Source organism: Crinia signifera, chromosome 3, assembly GCF_055691185.1.
Source record: "Crinia signifera chromosome 3, ASM5569118v1, whole genome shotgun sequence".
Lineage (NCBI taxonomy): Eukaryota > Metazoa > Chordata > Amphibia > Anura > Myobatrachidae > Crinia > Crinia signifera.
The window spans coordinates 221,167,534-221,190,394 of record NC_139219.1 but is presented as its reverse complement, the minus strand read 5'-3'; the positions used below and the strand labels follow the sequence as shown (position 1 = coordinate 221,190,394).

The 22,861-nt window shown below is 41.8% G+C and overlaps 1 protein-coding gene across 1 annotated transcript in view; it reads left to right on the top strand.

Moving 5' to 3' along the window:
• The window catches only part of MUC4 (mucin 4, cell surface associated), an 87,358-nt gene that overhangs the window by 27,704 nt on the left and 36,793 nt on the right, over window positions 1–22,861 (top strand). Inside the window, exons 9-21 of the mRNA XM_083177495.1 lie at window positions 1,366–1,488; window positions 5,120–5,245; window positions 6,625–6,750; window positions 8,491–8,616; window positions 10,265–11,221; window positions 11,842–11,975; window positions 12,063–12,227; window positions 12,404–12,550; window positions 12,662–12,789; window positions 15,511–15,593; window positions 17,785–17,964; window positions 20,204–20,344; window positions 22,674–22,793. Coding sequence (XP_083033621.1) covers window positions 1,366–1,488; window positions 5,120–5,245; window positions 6,625–6,750; window positions 8,491–8,616; window positions 10,265–11,221; window positions 11,842–11,975; window positions 12,063–12,227; window positions 12,404–12,550; window positions 12,662–12,789; window positions 15,511–15,593; window positions 17,785–17,964; window positions 20,204–20,344; window positions 22,674–22,793 — 2,556 coding nt within the window. The remainder of the gene's footprint in view (window positions 1–1,365; window positions 1,489–5,119; window positions 5,246–6,624; window positions 6,751–8,490; window positions 8,617–10,264; window positions 11,222–11,841; window positions 11,976–12,062; window positions 12,228–12,403; window positions 12,551–12,661; window positions 12,790–15,510; window positions 15,594–17,784; window positions 17,965–20,203; window positions 20,345–22,673; window positions 22,794–22,861) is intronic.

Here is a 22,861-nt window from a genome sequence, read left to right as displayed (position 1 = left end):
AACTCAGTCATGAATCAGAAGACCACGTTATAATCGCAATGAGGGGTCAACGACTGATAAGTCGCATGGTGCGTAAAAGTCGCCAACTCTCTTCTGATTCCATAACTGAAGAGTTCCAAACTTGCAGTGGCATTAATGTAAGCACAAAAAGTGTGCGGCTGGAGCTTAATGAAAAGGCTTTCTATGGCCGAGCAGATTCATGCAAGCACAGTCCAGTGTACTCCACAGTCTGAATCAAGGGCACTACATGCGGTGTAATGTGTATACGATTGTGCTACCATGTGTTGTGGGATCATTATCCCTTTATGGGTGGTAGGGCACAAATATTCCCTTGCACTGGTCTAGGCTCTGCCTAACCGGGGGGGGGGGGGGAAGGGGGTGTCATTGTTAGGGGAACGGAGTTCCACCATCTCTCCAGGACCACTTTAAGCCCTGCAAAAGAGCATACAGAATACTAAAATGATGTTGCTGAAGAGTAAATATGTAACATAGATCTGTTCTTTTGATATTAAACTAGTTTGTCATTTACCGATACCTCTTATAAACATAATTTGCTTATTGTTGAAGATTCTATAATAAGCACAATAGTCAATGGACTCTGGGCCCAATTCAGATCTGCACGCTGGGCTGCGAGTTTTCAGAGCGTAGCGAGCAGGTAAAGGCCACCTCATGCTGCCCAGCCTGAGTGAAATGCCACGTTCGCAGCCATGCAAACATTTCCGAATTACTCACCATTGAATGGCTTTCCCCTCTGTTCGTAATGCAGAGTACAGTAAGTTTAGACTTACTCAGTGATGTGAAGGATGCGGGGGGAAAGAGGCCAATGATGACTTCAGCAGACCTCCCTCCCTCTCAATGGCAGAGGAATGCCTGCATTTTCCATGGGTAATCCCAGAAAATGCAAGTATACTGCCCCCAAATGGCCACAGGGTGTCATTCACCCTGTGAGCAGCCAGCGAAAGCTAAACTTTGTTGGCTGTCTTCATATGTATGGTTTGCGCATGCACACAGCGCACCGTACACATGCACATTTTTATGATAATCACTCGTGCTACGAATTCGCAGCAGAGCGCACAGGTCTGAAACTATCTTCCTGCCCATCCCCTGTTCTGAGAAGAAGACTCTGCATATAAATACTTTACAGACTGTTAGAAATGCAGTGTCATCTTGAGACTACATGAGAAATCAATGATACAGTGATACTTTACATAAGTAAGGATGAAGCAGTTATAATTACTGTATAACCCCTCTATTTAGAAAAAAATATATATGAAAAAGTTGTTTTACTGCTTGATAGAAACATTTGTGTTTTAGATTCTTGATATATAGAGAACTAACTAAAATTATGTTTGTGTTCTGCTACAGATATTGATGAATGCAGCATTCCACTATACTGCAGAGGTACAGATAGAATCTGTATAAACACAGAAGGCAGCTTTATATGTATGTGTCTTCCGGGTTACCAACAAGTAAATGAGAGTTGCATAGGTATGTATAGAATGTTCACATTGGTGTTTTCTGTAACTACTGTCTTCAGTATTCCTCTTCTGTTCACATTTTGGATTTAGTTGGATAAAACACAGCCGTTAATGTATATAATCAAGCTGTACAGCAAATTACAGGAGAAGTCAAAATAAATCAAGAGTAACTTAGGATAGCACATAATGGGGGAAATTTGCTAAGATAAATACTGCTAAAAAACTTGTATTCGTATTCTAAAATACGATTTTTTTAGGCGTATTCATATTTTCAGGATTTATTATCCTGAAAATACATTAATTAGTATTCATATTCATGGCACATTTGTATTTGTATTTACAAATACGAATGTATACGACATCGATAGAATACGTATAGGAATCTCCATTCAGAAGAATGGTGATTCCTAATTACCGGCAATTAGCGGGATTCAGAAGCTAATTGCCAGTAAAATACGCCTGGAAAATACACCTCATTTTCCGGGTTTATTTGACAAAAGCCTGCATGGATCAGTCAGATCCGTGCAGATCCGTGCAGGCTTCAGTGTAAATAAATAAATAAATAAATAATTTCACAAAATGGTGTGCCCCCCCCCACAGCCATAACCAGCCCCAGGCTCACAGAGCCAGTCCTGGTTTAAAAAAAATCAGGGAACAAACCCCAAACAAAGATGGGGTTTCCTGTAATCCCACTGCTTCCGACTAGCCTATCTCTCCTTCTCCTAACCTCTTTTGCTCCTCCTATCCTGCCTACCCTACCCATCCATCCATTCCCATCCGTTCCTACTTATCCTATTGTTTTTCGTTCGTCCACCCACCTCCTTTTAGTCTGTTAACTCTTATGAGTAGGGCCCTCCTTCCTCATGTACTCACATTACCTCTTTTCCTCAACAGTGCTCCTCCTCGGTTCTTCCCTTCCTCTACTTCATCTTCAGTCTCCTCGACAATTTCGACACCTACTTCACGTTACCTTGTAATTTTTTTTTTGTTTGCTATGTACGGTGCTGCGGACACTTTGTGGCGCCTTATAAATAAACAAACTACTAATGTATTTTTTAAAACCAGCACCAGGCCCAAGGGCCGGTCCTGTTTCCCAAAATATGGATGACAAAATGTGTAGGGGTCTCCCATATGTTTTCTGTCATAGATTTTTATTGGAAGTGTTGAGAAACAATACAATATCAAATACAAAGATCACACAAGCAACAAACAAACAGGCGGTTCTTTGGGGGTAGTGTTACAGGATATACAGCCCCAGGAAGAATTGTACAAGGAGTAAAATAAAAAGGGAGGATAAAGAAAGAGGAAGGAGAACAAATATAAAGTGATAGATGGGTTATGTGGGGAGGAAGGGTGGGGGAGTGTTGGGAGGTGCAGGGGGTGGGGATATGATGCAAGGGATGGATTTGTATGGTTTTAAAATGATCCTAAGGAAAGTGAGGAGGATCATGATAGGGGGGATCTAGACGTACAGTGGAAGGCGAATATACAGACAGTCTCAAGCAAGTCCATGGAGAGGGAGGCTTCTTGAAGCATACCATGGTTCCCATACTTTGTGGTACCTCTCCACTGTTTTATTTTGGAGGCTAGTTATATATTCCATTTTGGAGACATACCAAATTTGATTTAGTAATTCTTGGTAGGATGGGGGAGCAGGATTTTTCCAAGCCTTAGCGACCTGGAGTTTAGCAGCACAGGTGATGTGGAGAATCAGTTTGTTAGAAGGAGTGGGTACTTGATCGACTGGGGCGCACAGGAGCATTGAGGACGGGTTTAGGGGGGGGGGGGGGGGCAATCTGGTAGAGCTGAGTTTATGAAAGACTGGACCATGACCCAAAACGACCTAATACGTGGACAGGTCCACCAAATGTGGAAGAAAGATCCTTCGCAACCGCATAGTCACCAGCGCGAGTTGGGGACCGAGGGGTACATAGTGTGTAGGTGAGTAGGGACTAGATATCACCTAGTGTCGATTTTGTATGAGGTTTCCTTAATAGCTACGCTAATGGAACACTTAGAGATAGTTAGACGTATCTTGTCCCATGTTTCCTCTCCCAGAGAGGCCCCAGGTCTGTTTCCCAGGCAATTTCATGGTGTTCTAGGGAGGGGCTATCCAGAGTGAGAATAGAGTGATACAGATGCGATATGATACCTTTATCCAGAGGTCTGTGGGAACATAGACTTTCCATGGGTGTGGGGTTTCTGAGAGGGCTAGCCTCCGAGAGAGAAGAGGTAACAAAACTCCGGATTTGGAGGGGTCTCCCATATTTTAAGAACCAGCACCAGGCCCAACCAGCCAGCAGGGTAATGCCCCATTACCTTGTTTATAAAAGACCCCCCCCCCCCGGCCATAGCATTAACCCACTGATCATTCAGTCCTGGGGTAGTAGGACCCACCCCCCCCCCCCATGAAAGGGTCCCCCCCTCCAGAATATACCTACCCAGGCTGAAACCTGGGGCTGACCCCGGTACCCCTGAGCTAAGGGTACCGGGCTGATTGTGGTGTAAAAAATAGAATAAACTATTGTATATTGCTGTGGAACTATGAGTCAGAACAATCCTTCCACACATGCAGGGAATTGTGTAGTTCCATAGTAATATAAACACACACACACCAGAATAATAAAACTTTATTACATACATAGCCGTTTCATACAGATACATACCTATATTGTAAAAACACATTTAAAAATGGTGTAAGAACAATTAAATTAATTATTCCAATCAGTTATAACATAATCACAAGCCTAATTATGTATAGGCTTCCTAAACAGCTTTGGCCCCTCATTTATGGATGCCCTGTGGTTTCTGGCACCAACATTTTAGCAGCAGCATCTTCGAGTTGTGAGGTGGGACCCCCATGACATGGACTGGTTTTTGAAGCACATCCCACAGATGCTCAATGGTACTGAGATCTGTGGAATTTAAAAGTCAGGTCATCACCTTGAACTTGTCCTGATCCTCATACTATTCCTGAACAATGTATCCACTAAAAGAGGCCACCAGGAAATAATGTTGCCGTGAAGTGATGTATTTGGTCTGCAACAATGTTAGGTAGATGACATATGTAAGATTAACATCCACAATTGGGAGCACCCAAAGTTTCCCAAGACAACATTGCCCAGGCCATCACACTGTCTCTTCCAGTTTGCCTTCTCCACATGGCACATAATGTTGCTATCTATTCCCAACATAAAAACATGCGCTTGGCTATCCACATGATGTAACAGAAAGCAGGATTTACCAGACCAGGCCACTTTCTTCTATTGGTCCATGGTCCAGTTTGGACAATGACCCAGTGGTCAGCATGGGCACTCTAAAGGTTGACATCTACACATCCATATACACCACAAACTGAGATGTACTGTTTGTTTGATCACTTAGTCAATTATCTGTCGTGTCCCTTCCCTATGGTCTATGGACACCCACCAAACCAGTATTGTTTGCGATTGACTATCTGGGACACCTTACCAATTTACAGAGAGCACAATAGGAACAAGCGGGACACACTTTAAGCAGGGCCACTGGGGTGCGGTACTGAGCCGCCGAGGAGAGCAGGAAGAAATAATAAATAGTTACAGGAGCCATATTATATGCAGCATAACCTTTTACCAGTCTCTACATTTTTTTATATTTCACAGATATCAATGAGTGTATTTCTCCAGAACTTAACAATTGCTCTGTAAATGCTGTCTGCTCCAATGTGGCTGGCTCATTCCACTGTGACTGCAAGACAAACTACACTGGGGATGGTGTGAACTGTACAGGTAAGTGACCCATAGCCCAAAATAATGCGACTTTGATGCACAAGTGTGACGGCAGGTGTTCGTCTTTTGCCACACATATCAAACCTGTGACAGGGTGGACCCTCGATGAGGGTGGCTATATCTGTAATATTATACCTGATGTGTTCAGAAGGTTTTTGTAATGTACATTTCTCTATCATAATGAATGTTTAAAAAATGAATGTGTACCTGGCACAAGATATGTTCAGCATCCTGGCTGACGGGATGCTAAACACATCATTATCAGGAGACAAATGCCTACCACCAAGAGCTTGGCACCAGAATGCCGACATAGATGAAGTAGCTGGAGTCAGAATGCCAACATCGATGTTAACGGCCACCAGAATCAAGACTGCTTGATTCCCGACAGCTGGGGAGTGCATTAGGTTTAGGCACTAGCAGGGACTTAGAGTTAGACAGCAAGGTTAGGGTTATGCTGAGGGGAAGGAGGGTAAGGCACTTATAAAGGGGTGTTAGGGTTAGGCAAAGTGGGAGGTTAAGTATAAGCAGGGAAGGCGACGGAGAGGGGGTCAAAGGTGTGTTGGCAAAAGTGACAGTTTGGAAGTGCTGTCACTCTCTCGGACTCATACTGTATGAACAGGCAGTTATTATATACAACCACCCCCCAAACCCACAACCCCCTCCCACACACACACAAATATACTCAATGCAATGTAACTATTATATCAAATCTCATTATTATGGCCCTCTGTGGTCAACAGTAGTGAATTTGTATTACATTGCATAATGAATATTATCTTTTATGAAATAATAAAAAAACACTTTCAATATGCAAATTAATAAAAAAGCTGCTGGACTGGGACAGGGTTGGGGGACCCCAGAGATATCACTGTACCAGGCCCAATATTTCTATTTCTGTGCCTGGGTATAGGCAGCAGAGTTAGAGAGTTAGGGTTCAATTCTAGCGGGGAATGTTAGGGTTAGGTTGCGGGGGGGGGGGGTTAAGGGTAGAGTGTGGGGTGAGAGGGTTGGGGGGGGTTAAATATACTCCCCCTGCCAGGTGTCCCCCCATCGGAATGCCGGTGTCGTTATTCTGACAGCTAGCATCTCCATTTATGGTCATCCCTATGGATCCCCCTGGCACATATTTGACTGTTGCAGATCTTTTGCATTTTATTTTTTTATTTTTTTATAAAACTGCATACTGTATGCATACAATTGTAATACCTGTGCAAATGAATTATATGTCTGCAAATTTTGACTCAAATGTGATCAATAAACACAGCATTAGCTCCATTATAATAAATAATTGTAACAATTTTCATTGTAACAAACATCAATATATTGTACCTATTTATGTATATCCAGCAGATAATAATTTACACAGTATTTTCTTCTAGTTGTTGATGAGTGCCTCTTAAACACAACAAAGTGTGAACACATTTGCACCAGTTTTCTGGGTGGGCACATCTGCAGTTGTGAGAACGGTTACAAAGTAAACAACGTAAACAGCTCCAAGTGTGACGGTACAGTAACTTACACTTACATGTATTGTTTAAAGTGAAAATTTTGTTGTGTTCTAGCTTGTGCTTTCCAATGATGCTCAGTGCTTACCCACGTGATGTAACGTTGACAAGCAAAGGTACTTCACATTTTCTGTGCAGAATGAAAGAATAAAATATTTTGAAAATGTTTATGATTTTTGGGTATTCCATGTTTTCAGAGTTGTCAACATATTCATCATGTTGACATGCACAATGCTACTTTTGACTCTACGCTAAAATCAGCCCTAATGCTAACCTGAACATTTGTTCAGTATTATTAACATTTTGACAATGTAGACAAATCACAGGTCAACAATAGCTAAGCCCGCTTGAAGAAAAAGCTAAGAAAGCTAGGCTGCTACCTTGTGATTGCCTCTTTGTTTCTGTATGTGTGATTGCCTCTGTGTTTCTGTATGTGTGAAAGTGAAAGAGATATCGTTTCAGTCGCCGCCAGCAGATGACAGTGTTTCGCTAGATAGTAAAACCTAGTGAGGCAATTAGTGATCAACTTTACCTCACCCTGTTCTGAAATTGTCACATGTACAGTACTAACTTGCCTGGAAAATACACAAGTCAATGTAAACCTGCTACTGGTTGGGGTTGCGATCTCTGAGCATCACCAGCAGTATCCTTCACTAGGAGCCTCTGGCTATACTGTAGCTTCCACAGGGTGGGTACATAATCCTGGCAGCTTGGATCCTGACAGTCAGACGACTAACAGTAGAATCCCATTCTGCCGCCGCTATTTCCGATAGGGGAAATAGCGGCGGCTCCCTATTCAATGCTGTCATTAACGACAGCAATGATGCTTGATGATGGCAGAACGGGCCCGACTTCAGAAGCTGTCGGCCTGTTCTGCCGATAACGGCCGTGGATTGTCGTTATCCGGGCCACAGATCGACAATCCATGGCCGTTTTCGCGGCCACGCCCCCTTTTCGCCCATCGGCAGGCGGGACATTGAATCCGTCGTCATCGTTGAATTGAGTCTGTCGTTATGCGGTCGATCTGACCGCAAACGGGCCTGGATCACGGCTGTCGGCGGGTATCGACTGCCGTGATTCAACATTGCATAACCCCAAAATCTCAGTGAATCCCAGTACTTATTTTAAACATTAAAGCCTTATCTTACCCTTAGCCCTAACCCACCAATCCTGCAGCCTAACTCTAACCTCCCCTTCCTGGAGCCTTATCCTAACCATCACCCTCTCCTTCAAACCAACTCTAACTTCCCACACAGACTAACCCTAATCCTCCCCTTAATGCCTTATTCTAACCCAACTACTTTCCAGTAGGATCTGTCTGTATTCATTCCATTGGAATTCTTCTGTATGTCTCCTAACTTTTGGGATTATGACTGTCGATATTTGGACCACATTCCATTTCTACATGCTTTGCTAATTACTGACCATGTCACCAGGACAAGAGCTGTATAAGGACTTGTGCTATTCTCCAGTCAGGAGGCAACAAAGGAAAAAATACTTAATTTACTTAGAGAAATATATTTTCTGTAAGAATTAATAAATGGTGTAGACCTGTTACTGTTGGGATCCAGTATTACAGGATAGTAATAATTTTGCGGTGATAGCATATTTTTTAGAAAATCAGTTGTGTCACTGCACAATGATATATAACACTCTGAAATGAAACTTTTTAAATATATTTGCAACTAACAAATATCTTTGTTGTGCAGTATGTAATCCGTTCTCTATTACCCATTGTAGACATTGATGAATGTGCCGATGCTACACTTCCATGTGCTGCAAATGCCAATTGTACTAACTTACCTGGAAACTACTCCTGTGAGTGTCTCCCTGGATATGAGGGTGATGGCAAGCACCAGTGCACTGGTAAGAGAAATATATCTGGATATACTGCACTATTCACACCAGAGAACAATTGAATGACTGTCACATATACATGTGTTTTTACAACCCCCTAAAAAACAACAAAACTCCACAGATATCAGAAAATGGTACTTGTGGAGTATCACGGCTCCCATCGTATGGCATCATATGCCATATGTAGTGGCATACGATGCCATACGATTTTTACCGATTTTTGAGCATTTTTGCTCAAAAATCGTATGCGATCGCATCGGATGCCATACGATGGCATCCGATGCGATGCGATGCGATGGCACCCGATTTTACACTGAAATGCATCAAAATGCATTGAAATGTGTATTAAAGTTGTGAAATGCCCCCAAATGCCATTTTTCATAGTGCACCACCCCCACTATCAATGTCAACCCGAAGCGTGGCGAGCGCGGCGAGCCCGCGAGGGACGGCGGTACGCGTCCTACGACCTTTTCATACCCCCACTATCCACGTCGGCATGGAGTTGAGAATAGAAAGTGTGGCGAGCGCAGCGAGCCTCGGAGCCCGAAGCGTGGCGAGCGGACGCGGATACCTGTGAAGCCCGCGAGGGGACGCGTATAGCTGTGAAGGTATCCGCGTCCCCTCGCCACGCTTCGGGCTCGGTGGCTTGCTGCGCTCGCCACACTTTCTATTCTCAACTCCACGCCGACGTGGATAGTGGGGGTATGAAAAGGTCGTAGGACGCGTACCGCCGTCCCTCGCGGGCTCGCCGCGCTCGCCACGCTTCGGGTTGACATTGATAGTGGGGGTGGTGCACTATGAAAAATGGCATTTGGGGGCATTTCACAACTTTAATACACATTTCAATGCATTTTGATGCATTTCAGTGTAAAATCGGGTGCGATCGCATCGCATGCGATTTGATCGTATGCGATGCGATGCAATGCGATTTTTAGCATACGATCAGCATACGATGCAGGTCGTGGGAGCCGTGATACTCCACAAGTACCCAGAAAATAGTTCCAGTGTACTATTATTCCTCATGCCAGTGGTGTAAATTCGTCCCAGTTGCCTGGAGGCAAGATAAATATTGGCACCCCCTTACACACACACACACAGCACCTAATATAAATATACTGTGTATATATATATATATATATATATATATATGCATGTGTGTATGAAACATAGAATTTGACATAGATTTTGACGGCTGATAAGAACAGTATCTGACATACAGATGGAGCACCTCTCACTATTTCTTCGCTGGCGGAGAGGCGCCCCATCTGACTGAGACGCACGTGCGTCTCACACGCACGCGCATCTCAGTTTCCCATCGGCGGGGGAGCGGGAACCCTGTCCGTCTCCGCTTCAGGGAGACGGACTGGGTTGGGGGGGCGGCCCTCGGTAAAGCGGCGGGGACCCAGGGGGAACTCCGTTGTAAGGCGACGCACACGCATCTCGTGCTCGCGCGTCCCCTTATGGCGGCTGGCGAATCTTCCGCCATCCCCTGCAATAGCGAGGGGCGCTGCATCTGTAGTAAGCACTGGATTTCTTATATCAATTCTAGACTATATATTGTTTTCTGTACATTTTATGTGTATATCTAGAAATATATAGACGGCACAAAGGAAAATATTAAGAGACACAGAAAACATTTGTTTTTCTTTTCTTTTAGCAATATATACCACTACTGGGGTTTCAAGTATAACTCTAACTAACAACGAATCAAGTACTGTGGCCACAGTAAATAATACATCAAATATCACAGAGTCTACTGTGACCAGTGTAATGCCAATTACAAACACCAGTACTGTCACCTCTGCTGAAAATACAGCCACAATTCCAATGTTATCTGACAACCGAACCACCGCCACCACTCCAGGGTCTATGACACATACCAGTATTGTAACTCCTGATAAGAATGCTACGAACACAAGTCCAACTTCATCAGGTTATCAGACCAGTGTCATAACTACAGACCATGATACAAACACCACAAGTGAAACATCTGCTGTATATACACATACTCATAGCACATCTCCAACAGAAACAACAGACCAAACCAAAATCACCACTCTAGTACCCATGACAGATGTTAGTATTGGGACAAGTGGCACAATTCACAACCCAAGTCAAACAGCAGCAGAAAACCAGACGGTAATTACCACTCCAGTGTCTATGACAGATGTTAGCATTGTATCTCCTGTTATAAATTCAACAATTCAGAGCCCAAGTACAACAGTAACAAAAAACCAGACTGGAAACACCACTCCAGGGTTTGCCATAAATACCACTGCTTCTACTCCTGGTATAAACACAATCATTTCAAGCACAAGTCAGACAGCATATATAACCCAAACTACCAACGCCTCTATGACTACAGCAATGCCTGTCATAAGCATACCTGCCACTTCACCAACAACAAATATATCATTAATTACACCATCATTGGCCACAACATCAACCACTAAATCAACCATTGCATCAACCACTACAGCAACTGCAGCCTCAACAACAATATCGACTACAACCTCCATGACTACAGCAACTACAACCACAATGGCTGCAACTACTACAATTTCATCAACATCAGCAATCGCATTGTCCAGCACAAGTGAAAGTATTAATGAAGGTAAGCACAGTGTAGTAAGAAACATAAACCAATGGAAAGATTTTGCAATTAAAAAAAATAACAATCTACAATTTATCATAAGAAATTCTATAAAACACATAATTAAAAATTGGGATACGGTGAAAATACTATTAGTCATCCCGACAGTCAGAAGACTGCTAACAACAGGATCCCGACAACCCGAAGTAAGCATAGGGGTTGGTGTTAGGGTCAGGTACTAGAGAAAAGGTTAGAGTTAAGATATAGTAATGGGAGATTTTATAGTTAGACTTCAGGATGGATGGCTGGGGTTAGGCTGCAGGAGGGGGAGGTAAGGTTTTGGCTGTGGAAGGAAGGGAGAAATTAGGGCTAGGCTATGGGAGGGAGAGGTTAGGGTTAGGAATAAGGGTAAGGTAAAAATACTTTTCAGATGTGTTGTGATTCTGGCCATCGGGATCCCACTGTGGATCTTCTGTTGTTATTTCATATCAAACCCTTAAAATTGTCCTCATTTGAATGACTGTAACCATATGAAACACTAATCAAATTTAAAATACAGTATAACTTCATGATTTAATATTAGAGTTAGTGTGTTCATGTTTGATTCTAGAATTGACACCATTCTCTGGATTTTTACTTAGCTGTTCAACTATTTAATTATGGGACAAATAATGGAGATACATCCTATATCCAAAGAACAACAGATTTCACCTCTCCATTGTTCCAACCAACAATGGGATTTCCATTTGGAGACCAGATAAGGAACTATCTATATGTGAGTATTGATCTCAAAGATCCAGATTTCCACTTGTGTCTATGATCATAGAAAAATATGATATTTTGTATCGTCTTTTCTTCCTAGTACACAGACAATGGACAAATAGTCTTCCCATCATCCAGAAACAACATCTTCTCTTACACTAACCCTCCACCAAACGGTTTCAGTGCAAATTATATTGTTGCCTCAATCGCTGTGTTTTGGAGTGATGCAGACTTCTCCAAGAACATGGGTACTACATACTACCAGGTACTTTTACTGCAGTACTGTAGTTTATTGGAATTAATGGTGTGGTACATACAGAGTGCCACATCTTCTTCTTTATTAGAAACACTATCAGAAACCTATTGAATACAGAATGTATTGAATACACATACAGTAGCTTGATCTAAAATAATTAATGCCTGCTTATAAACTCCTGTCAGATATACAGTCAAAGAAATGATGCTGTCACTGAAAGAGTTGAGGACATGATCAGGAGATACATGAACCCTGCATACACTGCTCAGTGGACACTGAAGATCACCTGGGAGAATGTTCCTGCATATCCAGCAAAGGACAATGATAACCGGGTCAGTAGGTCAGACAAATGTAATTCATTCCTGAACAATAACGACTCAAACCTCTAGAACTGATTTAAGGATGTGTTCATAAATATTTTCTACTTATCCATATATATATAGACCAACACATACCAGGCTGTAGTGACCACTGATGGGTTTGTCTCCTATGTTCTGATGTTGTATAAAGATGGTGGCATGAACTGGGATGATTCTGAACGCTTTCCCAAACCACTGATTGGCTACTGCAGGTAAGATTAGATTGCTGTTTTTAGTTTAAAGATTGCTTGACATGTGGCTTGACACATTAAGGGTTAACAACTCCGGGATGTACCTACAAATGCAATTACAATTGCAATGGACTTCTAACATGGATAAAATCAATACTCCCAGGACCATGACCTGGGAGTCACTTTGCACATAAGCAATATGCACGCTCTGCGGACAACACTGGGAGGGATCAGATTGGATCCCTATCAGATGCAAATGCTGCAATGCCATCTAGAGATGGGGTGGCCTACTAGCCTTGGTTCACATGAAAAAGGCTTTTTTCAGAATTGCCCATATTTTAGCCCTTAGTACATCCTAATAAGTGCTTTAAACAATGGGCCTTATTCTGATTGACACGCAAGGCTGTAAAATTCGCAACCATGAAAGTCTATCAGACGCCGCCCTCCGCCCGCAGTGCCGGCTGCCCCCCCCCCCTCGCACGCCATGCCCCCTGCATGGCTGCGAATGGATGATTTACATAATCATCCATTCGCAGGCAGGGAGAACTCATTCGATGGTCGCCGACCATCGAATGATTTCTCCCTTGCACGCAGTTAAGAGTGACCTATATAGTCACTCTAAACTGCGGGCGCCCTGTGCAAGGACAGGGCGGGCAGCTGACATCTGGTGATGTCAGCTGTCTGCCCCCCGCACCCGCGTCACAGCCTCATTAGCCTGGGAACGACCATGGAACGCTGGGCCTTCCCATATGCTAATGGAGCTGCCCATCACCCCCTGCCCATCTCTGCCCCCCCCCCCCCCCCTCGGCATTCCGAAAGTTTGCCATGGGTGCATGCACCCTGTGTCTGCACATGCGCAGAAACGCACCTGCAAATGCGGAGGACAGAATGAATCAAAATAAGGGCCAATGTCTACAAAGAAGAATATGAAATCCATAAAAGTAGTGACATAAGTTAGATCTCTTTGGAAACTTAGTCAAACCAATAAATAATGAGTATGAGGCTCAATTAGACATATCTGGTGACAGTCCTATCACAGCTATTTTTGTTGTGACCGTCAATGAATTGCTTACCTTTTCCCATGTCTGTGAAAAGGAGATGCAAACCGGCAGCCAATTCTGGATATTTGTTTTGGTCACTGTATTGGAAAAAATTATATTTTTTGTAAAATAGTTTGCTTGACAGAATTGTTATTATTTTATTTCTTAAGTTGCTCATAGTAACATTTAATGCTTAGGTATTTTTATGCAATATCTTCTACTAACAGTGTTGTTGTTGGTGGTGGTGGTGGAAGTGGTGGTGGTAGTGGTAGTAGTAGTAGTAGTAGTAGTAGTAGTATTGTCCTATATATGCAGCATATAAAACATTATGTAGCACTATATATTGGTGAATTCATGAAATAAATCAAAAGAATACAACCTGAAACATAAGATAAAGATGGCACTGTCAAGATAAACTTTCATTCTAAAGGCCCATACACACTGGGCAGCTTTGAGCTGAAAGCCGCTCAAAACAGCCTGTTTGAGTGGGTTTCAGCTCAAAGCCGCCCAGTGTGTATGCCCCAACGATGAGCGGTGAGCGCTGCTGTGCACTCCCACATCATCGCCGGGAAAGCCGCTCATCTGTTGGTTATACCAGCAGATGAGCGGTTGAGGTAGTAGATGAGCGGTAGCTCTGTGCTATGCAACGCTGTCCTCCCCCCTCCGACGGTGCCGGGCAGAGGGAAAGCCGCTCAGTGTGTATGCACTGAACGCATTTCCCCGCAGCGATGATTGACATCATCGCTGTCCATACAGGCTGGGCATAGTCGCCCAGTGTGTGTGGTATTAGTGATATCTGTGGTAATGGAATAATAATTCTAGTTGTTGGTGGGAGAGTGTGTGGCAACTATAAGGAACAAGATAGTCACTGGTACTACTCTGTAATTGTTCACTGATTCACAACAAGGGTAGATTTATTAAGCCTGGTGCAGTGATAAAGTGGCCTGTGATAATGCACCAGCCAATTCGCTTCTAACTTTCAAGTTACAGGCTGGGTTTGAAAAATGACAATTGGGAGCTGATTGGCTGCTGCGTTAACAACTTCCACTTTATCACTTCACTAGGCTTAGTAAATCTGCCCCTAAAGGGGCCATGCATCTAAATATTTTTTGTCCGATCTGGCTAGTTGGAACAAAATCTGATAATTTATGAGAGAAAATTACAGTTGACCATTTGCTTCGAAATGCTGGAAAACTGTCAAAAACGGTCATTCAGATACAGTATTACCAGAAATTTGTTCCAACCAGCCTGTTCAGACAATAAGGGGGAAATTTACTAAAGGAAATTTGTAAAAAATAGGTGTATTTGTATCCAGAAATACACTTATTTTTGACATTTACTATCCCGAAAATACGGCAATTCGTAGTCGTATTGATGTGCTATCAATGCGACTACGAATTGCCGTATTTTCGGGATAGTAAATGTCAAAAATAAGTGTATTTCTGGATACAAATACACCTATTTTTTACAAATTTCCTTTAGTAAATTCCCCCCTAAATCTTTAGGTGTATGTCCAGGGTAATACCATAAATCTGTGGTGATGTCTAGCCACAATTTATTTAATTGTATTTACGGTTATAAATAATGCATTAGTGCTGTAGAATTGACATATGTACCTATATGTTTATATGTTTAATGAACATCTTCATTACTTAACAAACTAGCCGTTTTGACATTTAATTATGTTTTTCTCTCTGTTTAGCGGGAACAGGGACACTTTCTACATAAATGATAATACATCTGTGAATATACACCGTCCAAACCACTATATAGGGAGCAATTCAGGTATGAAACAATGGTTCCAAAGAAAGAGGGATCGAATTAACATGGATGTACATTTTTAAAGTATGCACCACTTTAAACTGAGGGGTTCATGTCCAGAAGGGACTAAAGCTTGCATTTCACTTCCTGACCATTGGTCTGCCTCATGCATTGGTGAAGTACTGTAGGTTCATACCTACATTTATACTTTGTCAAAAATGGATAATAACTGCTCCTACTGAACTGTTGACCCAAGGAAGCATAAAAAACAGCACTTCAGTATCCTGACTGCTCGACTGGCTGCTATACTGACACACTTGGCCAACAGATATATATTTTTGACCGATCTTAAAATCACCTGCACCATATGTCTGACTAGAAGGCCACATTTGAATATGCCCACCCACCTGTGACATCATTTTCCATACATTCTGCTGCCAATATATCGTGAGTCCGTTTGGACAACCATACACATTTGCATGTAAAAATATATCTGCAAGATATTTTGAAATCAGCTATGCTGCAGGGCTGAAAAAATATGTTTGTGAACGACGTGCTTCTGTTATATCTAGTGTACACACAGAGTAATGTACCAGCTGCTACATGTTTAATTGGGTGTGCTAACAATATATCGGCAAGTGTGTACCCAACCTTAGAACCACCATGACCATTCACTTATTGCACTAATTTCTTTCTAAATTATCACTTGGCTGAGCCTCATTTGTATATTTAAGAAATAGCTATTAGTACATTCTTTGTTTCATACTGTAACTCACTAGCTTACTGTATATTATAATGTTATTATTTAATTGCCAAATATACATTCCCAAATAAAGTGCATCTGGAAGATTGTTTGGAATAGGTTGGAGATGGTTGGTCAACTACAATTGAATGAATATTGACTCTTGTATGTTTTTTTGGTGGAATTCTGTATTGATTATTATGATTGCTAGAGCAATTATTCTTAATGTTGTGCATTGGGCATATAAATAAGGCTACCAAAAGTTTGTGTTCTCCTTCATAAGTTGTGTGTCCGAGCTTTCTGCAGGGCCTGTACAAATTCTCATGGAGGACCCTAAGAAGCTTTAAGGAGGTTACACACTTGGATGCCCAATGAGTGACCTACTGTACTTGAAGACATTGTCATCCAGTTGTTTAACTTCCCATTTGTTTTTTAATTGCCTTAAGGGCCATGGGGCTTGCCTTAAACCCGCTAGCTCCCAAATTTTACATGGGATGCATATGGTAATCGAAAAAAAACAGAACACAGTTCACCTTCTGGAAATGAAATTATCCATATTTTTGTTAATTTATGGAGTAGTTGAGTTTACATCAAGCCCTATAATTCTCAGGTTTCTATTCCCCTTCTCTGGTACCTGTCTGTCTAGTACTGTTTCAGTCTTCATGGTCATATTGAATGGGGAGGACTTGCTTTGGGATTTTGCAATTCTGTTTTTACACCATATTTATGCCCCATGGATGCTGTTATTGGATGTTAGTCAGTGTTTTCTTTTGCTGAGATATTGTCACTCTTAATAAATAAGTACAATGGACATAATTGGTTCTGAACAATGTTGCATTAGGAACTTTCATATACGTACCTCACAGCACTGCACATACTAATGTCTGATATGAGGTGGCTACAGCAGATCTGGGCCGCATCATAGTATGGACTATCAAAACAATTTTTTTATGGTGTGTTTATGGACATAGTTTCTATATTCCTGTCACATAGAGTACATAGCCTCTGACACGATCCGACATACACACTTGCCGATGCCGGCATCAACAAAGCAGGGGCGAGAAACCTGCTGAATCTGGCAGCATGGCTATCGCTAGAGATGTCTAAAGGTGGCCTTACACTGCTGCCAAAAATCGCAGAAGTGTATGGCCAGCTGATCCCTCTTGAGTCGCTGAGGACCTTCCGATTTTCTCGCAAGATTGGACCACATATCATCTAGTAGTGTGTACCCAGCCTAAGTATGATCAACATACCAAAGGACAAAGCAAACAATAATAAAATGCTAAATATATATGTAATTAATTTATATTTGATACAGGGTAGTTTTCATTTTAATAAAAAAAATTCTGTTGGAAAATTTAAAACATTTTACTTGTCTCTCTTCCTACATTTGTTTTCTTAACCATGAAGGCTACATTATTGTGTTTACATGTACGGTATTTGCTTTATATAACTGATTATCTTATCCTGCAGATTTGCGAGGACTCTGGATATATTCACTGAATAGCATCATTCTGGATAACAGTCGTATGCAGTGTCTCAATTGGATTGATGCTCAGCCTGCACCCTCATTATGGAATTTCAATCTATTGTCTTGTCCCTGTTTATACAGCCAGGGAATATCCGATTTTCGTTTTAGAGTAACAAAAGCAGGTAAAAAAAAGTAATACAACAATTCACTTTCACTCATTTTGTTAATTTCATTTTTTATAAAAAAATTTGTATTTATCATGCTATTTATGCAATGCAGTACAAAGACAATAGAAAACAGAATATTGCGCCTGATTCAGCTTTGTTAGAAAAGAAAAAGTACTGTAGGTGGTACAGATGTAACGTGTGTAAGAAATTTAGAATTGGGTGAAGTGTGTTAAATCAGAAAATGTAATTGTATTAAGCGCTCCTCTGTTTAGGTCATTCACAATTCAGTCCATAGATGTTGTCAATGTATTTACTGGTAAGAACTTTGGTTTATATACTTACTGTATGGTCCAATTAATAAACAATGACTTTTCTGTCTCTATCCATGCACTTTCTATGTCCTCAGCACCTCTAAGTAAGATCAAAAGAAGGGACATTTCATAGTTCATTATTGTTCATATTCATTTAATAGGAAATCAGTATAAAAACATAAATATACAGAAAGCAGGCCTCTGCAATTAAGTACATCAGTTATCAGGTCTGATACACTGTATACAAATAGGGTAATGCATGTCCACAGATCAGTGGCAAACGCAGGATTTTCAGAAGGGGGTTTCCAGAGGGGCGGAGCTAAGCACGGAGATGGACACTTAGGTGACCCAGTATATGCCGGGTCAGTTAAAGAATTATAGATAGACCAAATGTATATAAATAATAATATATATATATATATATATATACACACACACACACACACACACATATATATACACACACACACACACACACACACGCAGGGGCGTCAACAGCAGTGTAGACCCCTGGGCATAGCAATGTATTGGGGCACCTACTGATCCTCCAGCGGTAGGGGTGGGGGAAGCTTTGATGTCCCGCGGGTGGTAGGGGGTATTATATCAACCGCTCAGCATGTAGGGCCTGGATCAGTAATTTCCACTAATTACCCCTTTACTGTACAGATGGGAGATGGGGTGGGAGAAGGGGGCATGGGCTGAATGAAGGGGCCCTGATACATAACTTCCAGGGTGGTAGAGGATGTTTAATATGCAGAGGAGGGGTGTATAGTGGAGTGGGCTTATTATTCACTATTTTCTGGTGGGAGGACAGCTTGCTTGACTGCAGATATCTCCAGTTCCCAGAAATAGATTTCTTAGATTTTAATGGCATTAAAAACTAGAGAATCCCACCTACCAAATGGTATTGGGGACTAGGGGATCAGAGTTCAGGAGGCAGAGCAATCTGCCAACGAGTATATAAAACTACATACCAGGTGTGTGGAGATGGAGCAGTAACCAGCTGCTGGAAGGCTGATGTATCTGGTTCTGGGAACAGGAGAGACAAGCTACTAGTGTCCATCAAAGGGGAAGAGTCCCAGCTTTTGGAATCTACCCTCAGAAAAACTCTAAGTCAGACAGAACCTGAAATATCTGACTGGGAAGAGCAATCACCAGGCTTGGATGGGGACCAGTGCTTTGAAGTCAGATATCTCCGGTTCCCAAGGGCCGATTTTTAAAATTCTTGTACCCATGGAAAGAGGGGACCCTCAGCTTTCAGCCTAGGGCCCTTAGACTCCTGGGGGGGTTTCTGGGTACTCAGAAACCCCCCCTGCGTGCGCTACTGCAGATATCTAACACTGTGAAGCCGTATCTGTACATCATCCGTGCGAATAAGTAAATATACATTTCTACGTGTGATGTAAATTTAATACTCAGTGTGTTTTGAGTTGGATTTATGTTGAAATGTTTATTTCTGAGCATACACACATAAGCCTGCTGCCATTGTGGCTTCATATTTATGTGCATACTGTGGGGGGTATTCAATGTTAGGGGCATGGCTGTAGAGCAAGCTCGACAGCCATGCCCATGTCCCGTTCTCGTTTTTCTCGACTTGAGCTCGGCGGTCGGGATTCAATGTCACGGCCGCCGAGCGGTTAGAAAGGGGCGTGGCCATGGGTTGAGGGCGGAAATAGACGAGCTCCAGCCGGGAGCTCGCATATTTCCGGCTTTTCTCGGCAGAACGAGTCCGAGAACCCCTGTTCAATGCTGTCGGGGAAGACAGCATTGAATAGAGCACCACAGCCATCTCCCCCGTCGGGAGATGGCTGCGGAAGAACGACACACATTGAATACCCCCCTGTATGTGTGATGCAAAATGGGTCAAACTGTAAAGCATTTTGTTTATAGACTAATGCATACAGTATGTAGACTTCAATTACCTCCCTATCCTATACTTACAGGTCAAACCAGTAGTAGCAGCCTGCTTCGCAGCACATTTCCTAATTGGTATAATGCCGGGGTAAGGTGTGCGTATTACCGCAAGAATCAGTACATAGATGGTTACCAGGAACGTATATGGAGGTTCTCCTCATCAGGCACTGGTAAGTAATATTCTTTAACCATTTCAGTGGTATACCCAGAAATCTTCGGGGAAGTTTGGGACGTTCGTGTGTGCGGGCACCTAAACACATGAATGCCCAAACTCCCAAACCACCCCCGAGTGGCCCAGAACTTCCCCGAATGTTCGCAAACAGCCAAAGCTAGAAGCAGCAGCCCCAGGAGAGCAGGGCTGCTGCAAAGGGCAGCGGCTGCTCCTTCTGTGGTGAGTATTTCTGGGGCAGGACAAATCTGCCCTGGTTGGTTTGTTCTGCCCCTGGAAAACCCACCACTCAAGGGGTACAAGCAATATTATTTTTTAACCCAGCTGATGAATAGCTGAATCTTTCCAATTTTGCCACACACACATTTTTTGGTGTCTCATATTGAGGTTCTTTAGATAGATGTAATTGAAAATACTGGAAAGTTCTGTGTTTGTGCAGTGATGATAGTTTTAATTCATATGGATACTTTGGATGCTGTAATGTCAGAGCTGGATTAAGATTTTGAGGGCCCCCGGAAACTTATACTGGGGAACCCTAAAGAACAATATTTATGAAGCAGGATCTTGCGCACATGCCTTCAAAGCATATGTGAAAAGGTCATACATCACGCTCTCATTACATGTTATGCAGGGAGCATGTACATCCCTTCCACAGCTGTACTTACTTACAGTGACACACATACACACATATATAGTCACACACCTATACAATTATTATTATTATTATTATTATTATTATTATCTTTTATTTATATGGCCCCACAAAGGTTCGGCAACGCCTAACAAATGACAAAAGTGCAAAACAATAAAAACAGCTGCAAGATAATTTAGTACAAGTAAATTGTATATAAACATTGCTGCATCAACAGACTTTTCACGGAAATATACATCATGATGGCTGAAACTGAGGGCTAGGTGCCATTGTAAGGAGTATGGTGTAGGACAGTGCTTCTCAGGGGCCTTTGTGCCCAAATTAAATCTCTTTATTCTCTTAAATAGTCTAGGAACAAAGGAGTACAAATTAAGGTTTAAAGATTTATTTTTAACTATTGAAATATATGTACCTATTGTATATGTTCTAAGATTAGACAACAGTAAATGTAGACAAGTCTATGAAAATATTTTTATTTTCAAATGTAGTTTTATAAAAATATATTGTTATTTTTAATCCAAGTTAAGGAAATTTTGGCTAGCCATCAAGTATTGAAGCATTTACGCATTCTTAGACAACTGTATTTTTTTAAGAAGCTTAAAATGTTCAATTTTTTAGTTACTAATTTTTCTTTTTTCTGTAGGTAGGGATCATTTAGTGAGGGGAGAGTCTAAAGGGGAAATTCCCCCCCTGCAGCCATTACTTGATCCAATTAATAAATGTAATTGCTGAACAGTGAGGAGACACATTTTCATTTGTAGCCCCCAGAGGTGGTGAGCTGAAATATGTGAAAAGTGCACTAAGCTTCAAAAGTGATAAATTGGAGAGTGATAAACAGCTAGCCATTCAGCTCCTAACTTCCATGTTAAAGGCTGTGTTTGAAAAATGTCAGGTTGGAGCTGATTGGTTGGTTGTTTATCATTGTAATATTTTTTCACTTTTGAAGCTTAGTGCATCTGGCCCAAGATGCCACCAACATATGCCATGAGTTGCACTGGACACAGAAGGCATGGCAGAGTCAGACGACAACTGCCCTTCTTATTGCACTCAGCTGCAGGATTTTATGCTCCTAATCATTTAGTAATATCAGATGCTTTATTAGCTGGATTTCTGAGAATCCATAGTGATCTTTCTTGATCTTACTAGATCTTCTTTGGCTTCTATCATATACAAAACTTAGAAACGTCACTAGACAACAGTTTTCATGGGGACAACCCTAAATTATTTTCTTTTAGCTGTATAATGCAAACAAAACCTGTATGTATTATAATTAGAAATGTGCAGACCATCATGTTTTGGTTGTGGTTCTAATTCATCATCATGCTTTAGTTTTGGCAAAACCATCCATAAGTATTTTGATTCTAATTCAGATTTTGGTTCGGTATAAAATCAATTCTTACAATCCAAAGCCTGAAATTTGGATTTAACATCTGATTTTTGAACCACAGGGAGATTCAATCTGGGACTCGGATTGGATCTTTTTGGGGGGAATCCAGACCAGGTTTTGTTTTGGGCTGGATCGACAAAATTTGGGTTGTAATGTTATAAAACAAGAGCATTTTCTCCAACCCCAATAATATGATATTAATCCAGATTTTTTTTTTCAGTCAACACTATATTATTAATCAAGTGCAAGTCAAGTTCTGTATTTTAGATTTTTAATGTTATCTCTGCCTAGACCCAGAGCTAGATGCATACGACTTGTGCTGCAATCAAGTAAAAGATCCCCAGTTTTGCTCAATGTACAAGCAGAAGAGACCCGCAATCAACTGCAGAGATTACAGACCTCTAATACCAGGTAAATGGTTTATTGCTTCAAAAATTATTGAAAGGGAAAGACAGAAGACCGATCCATCGAGATCATGG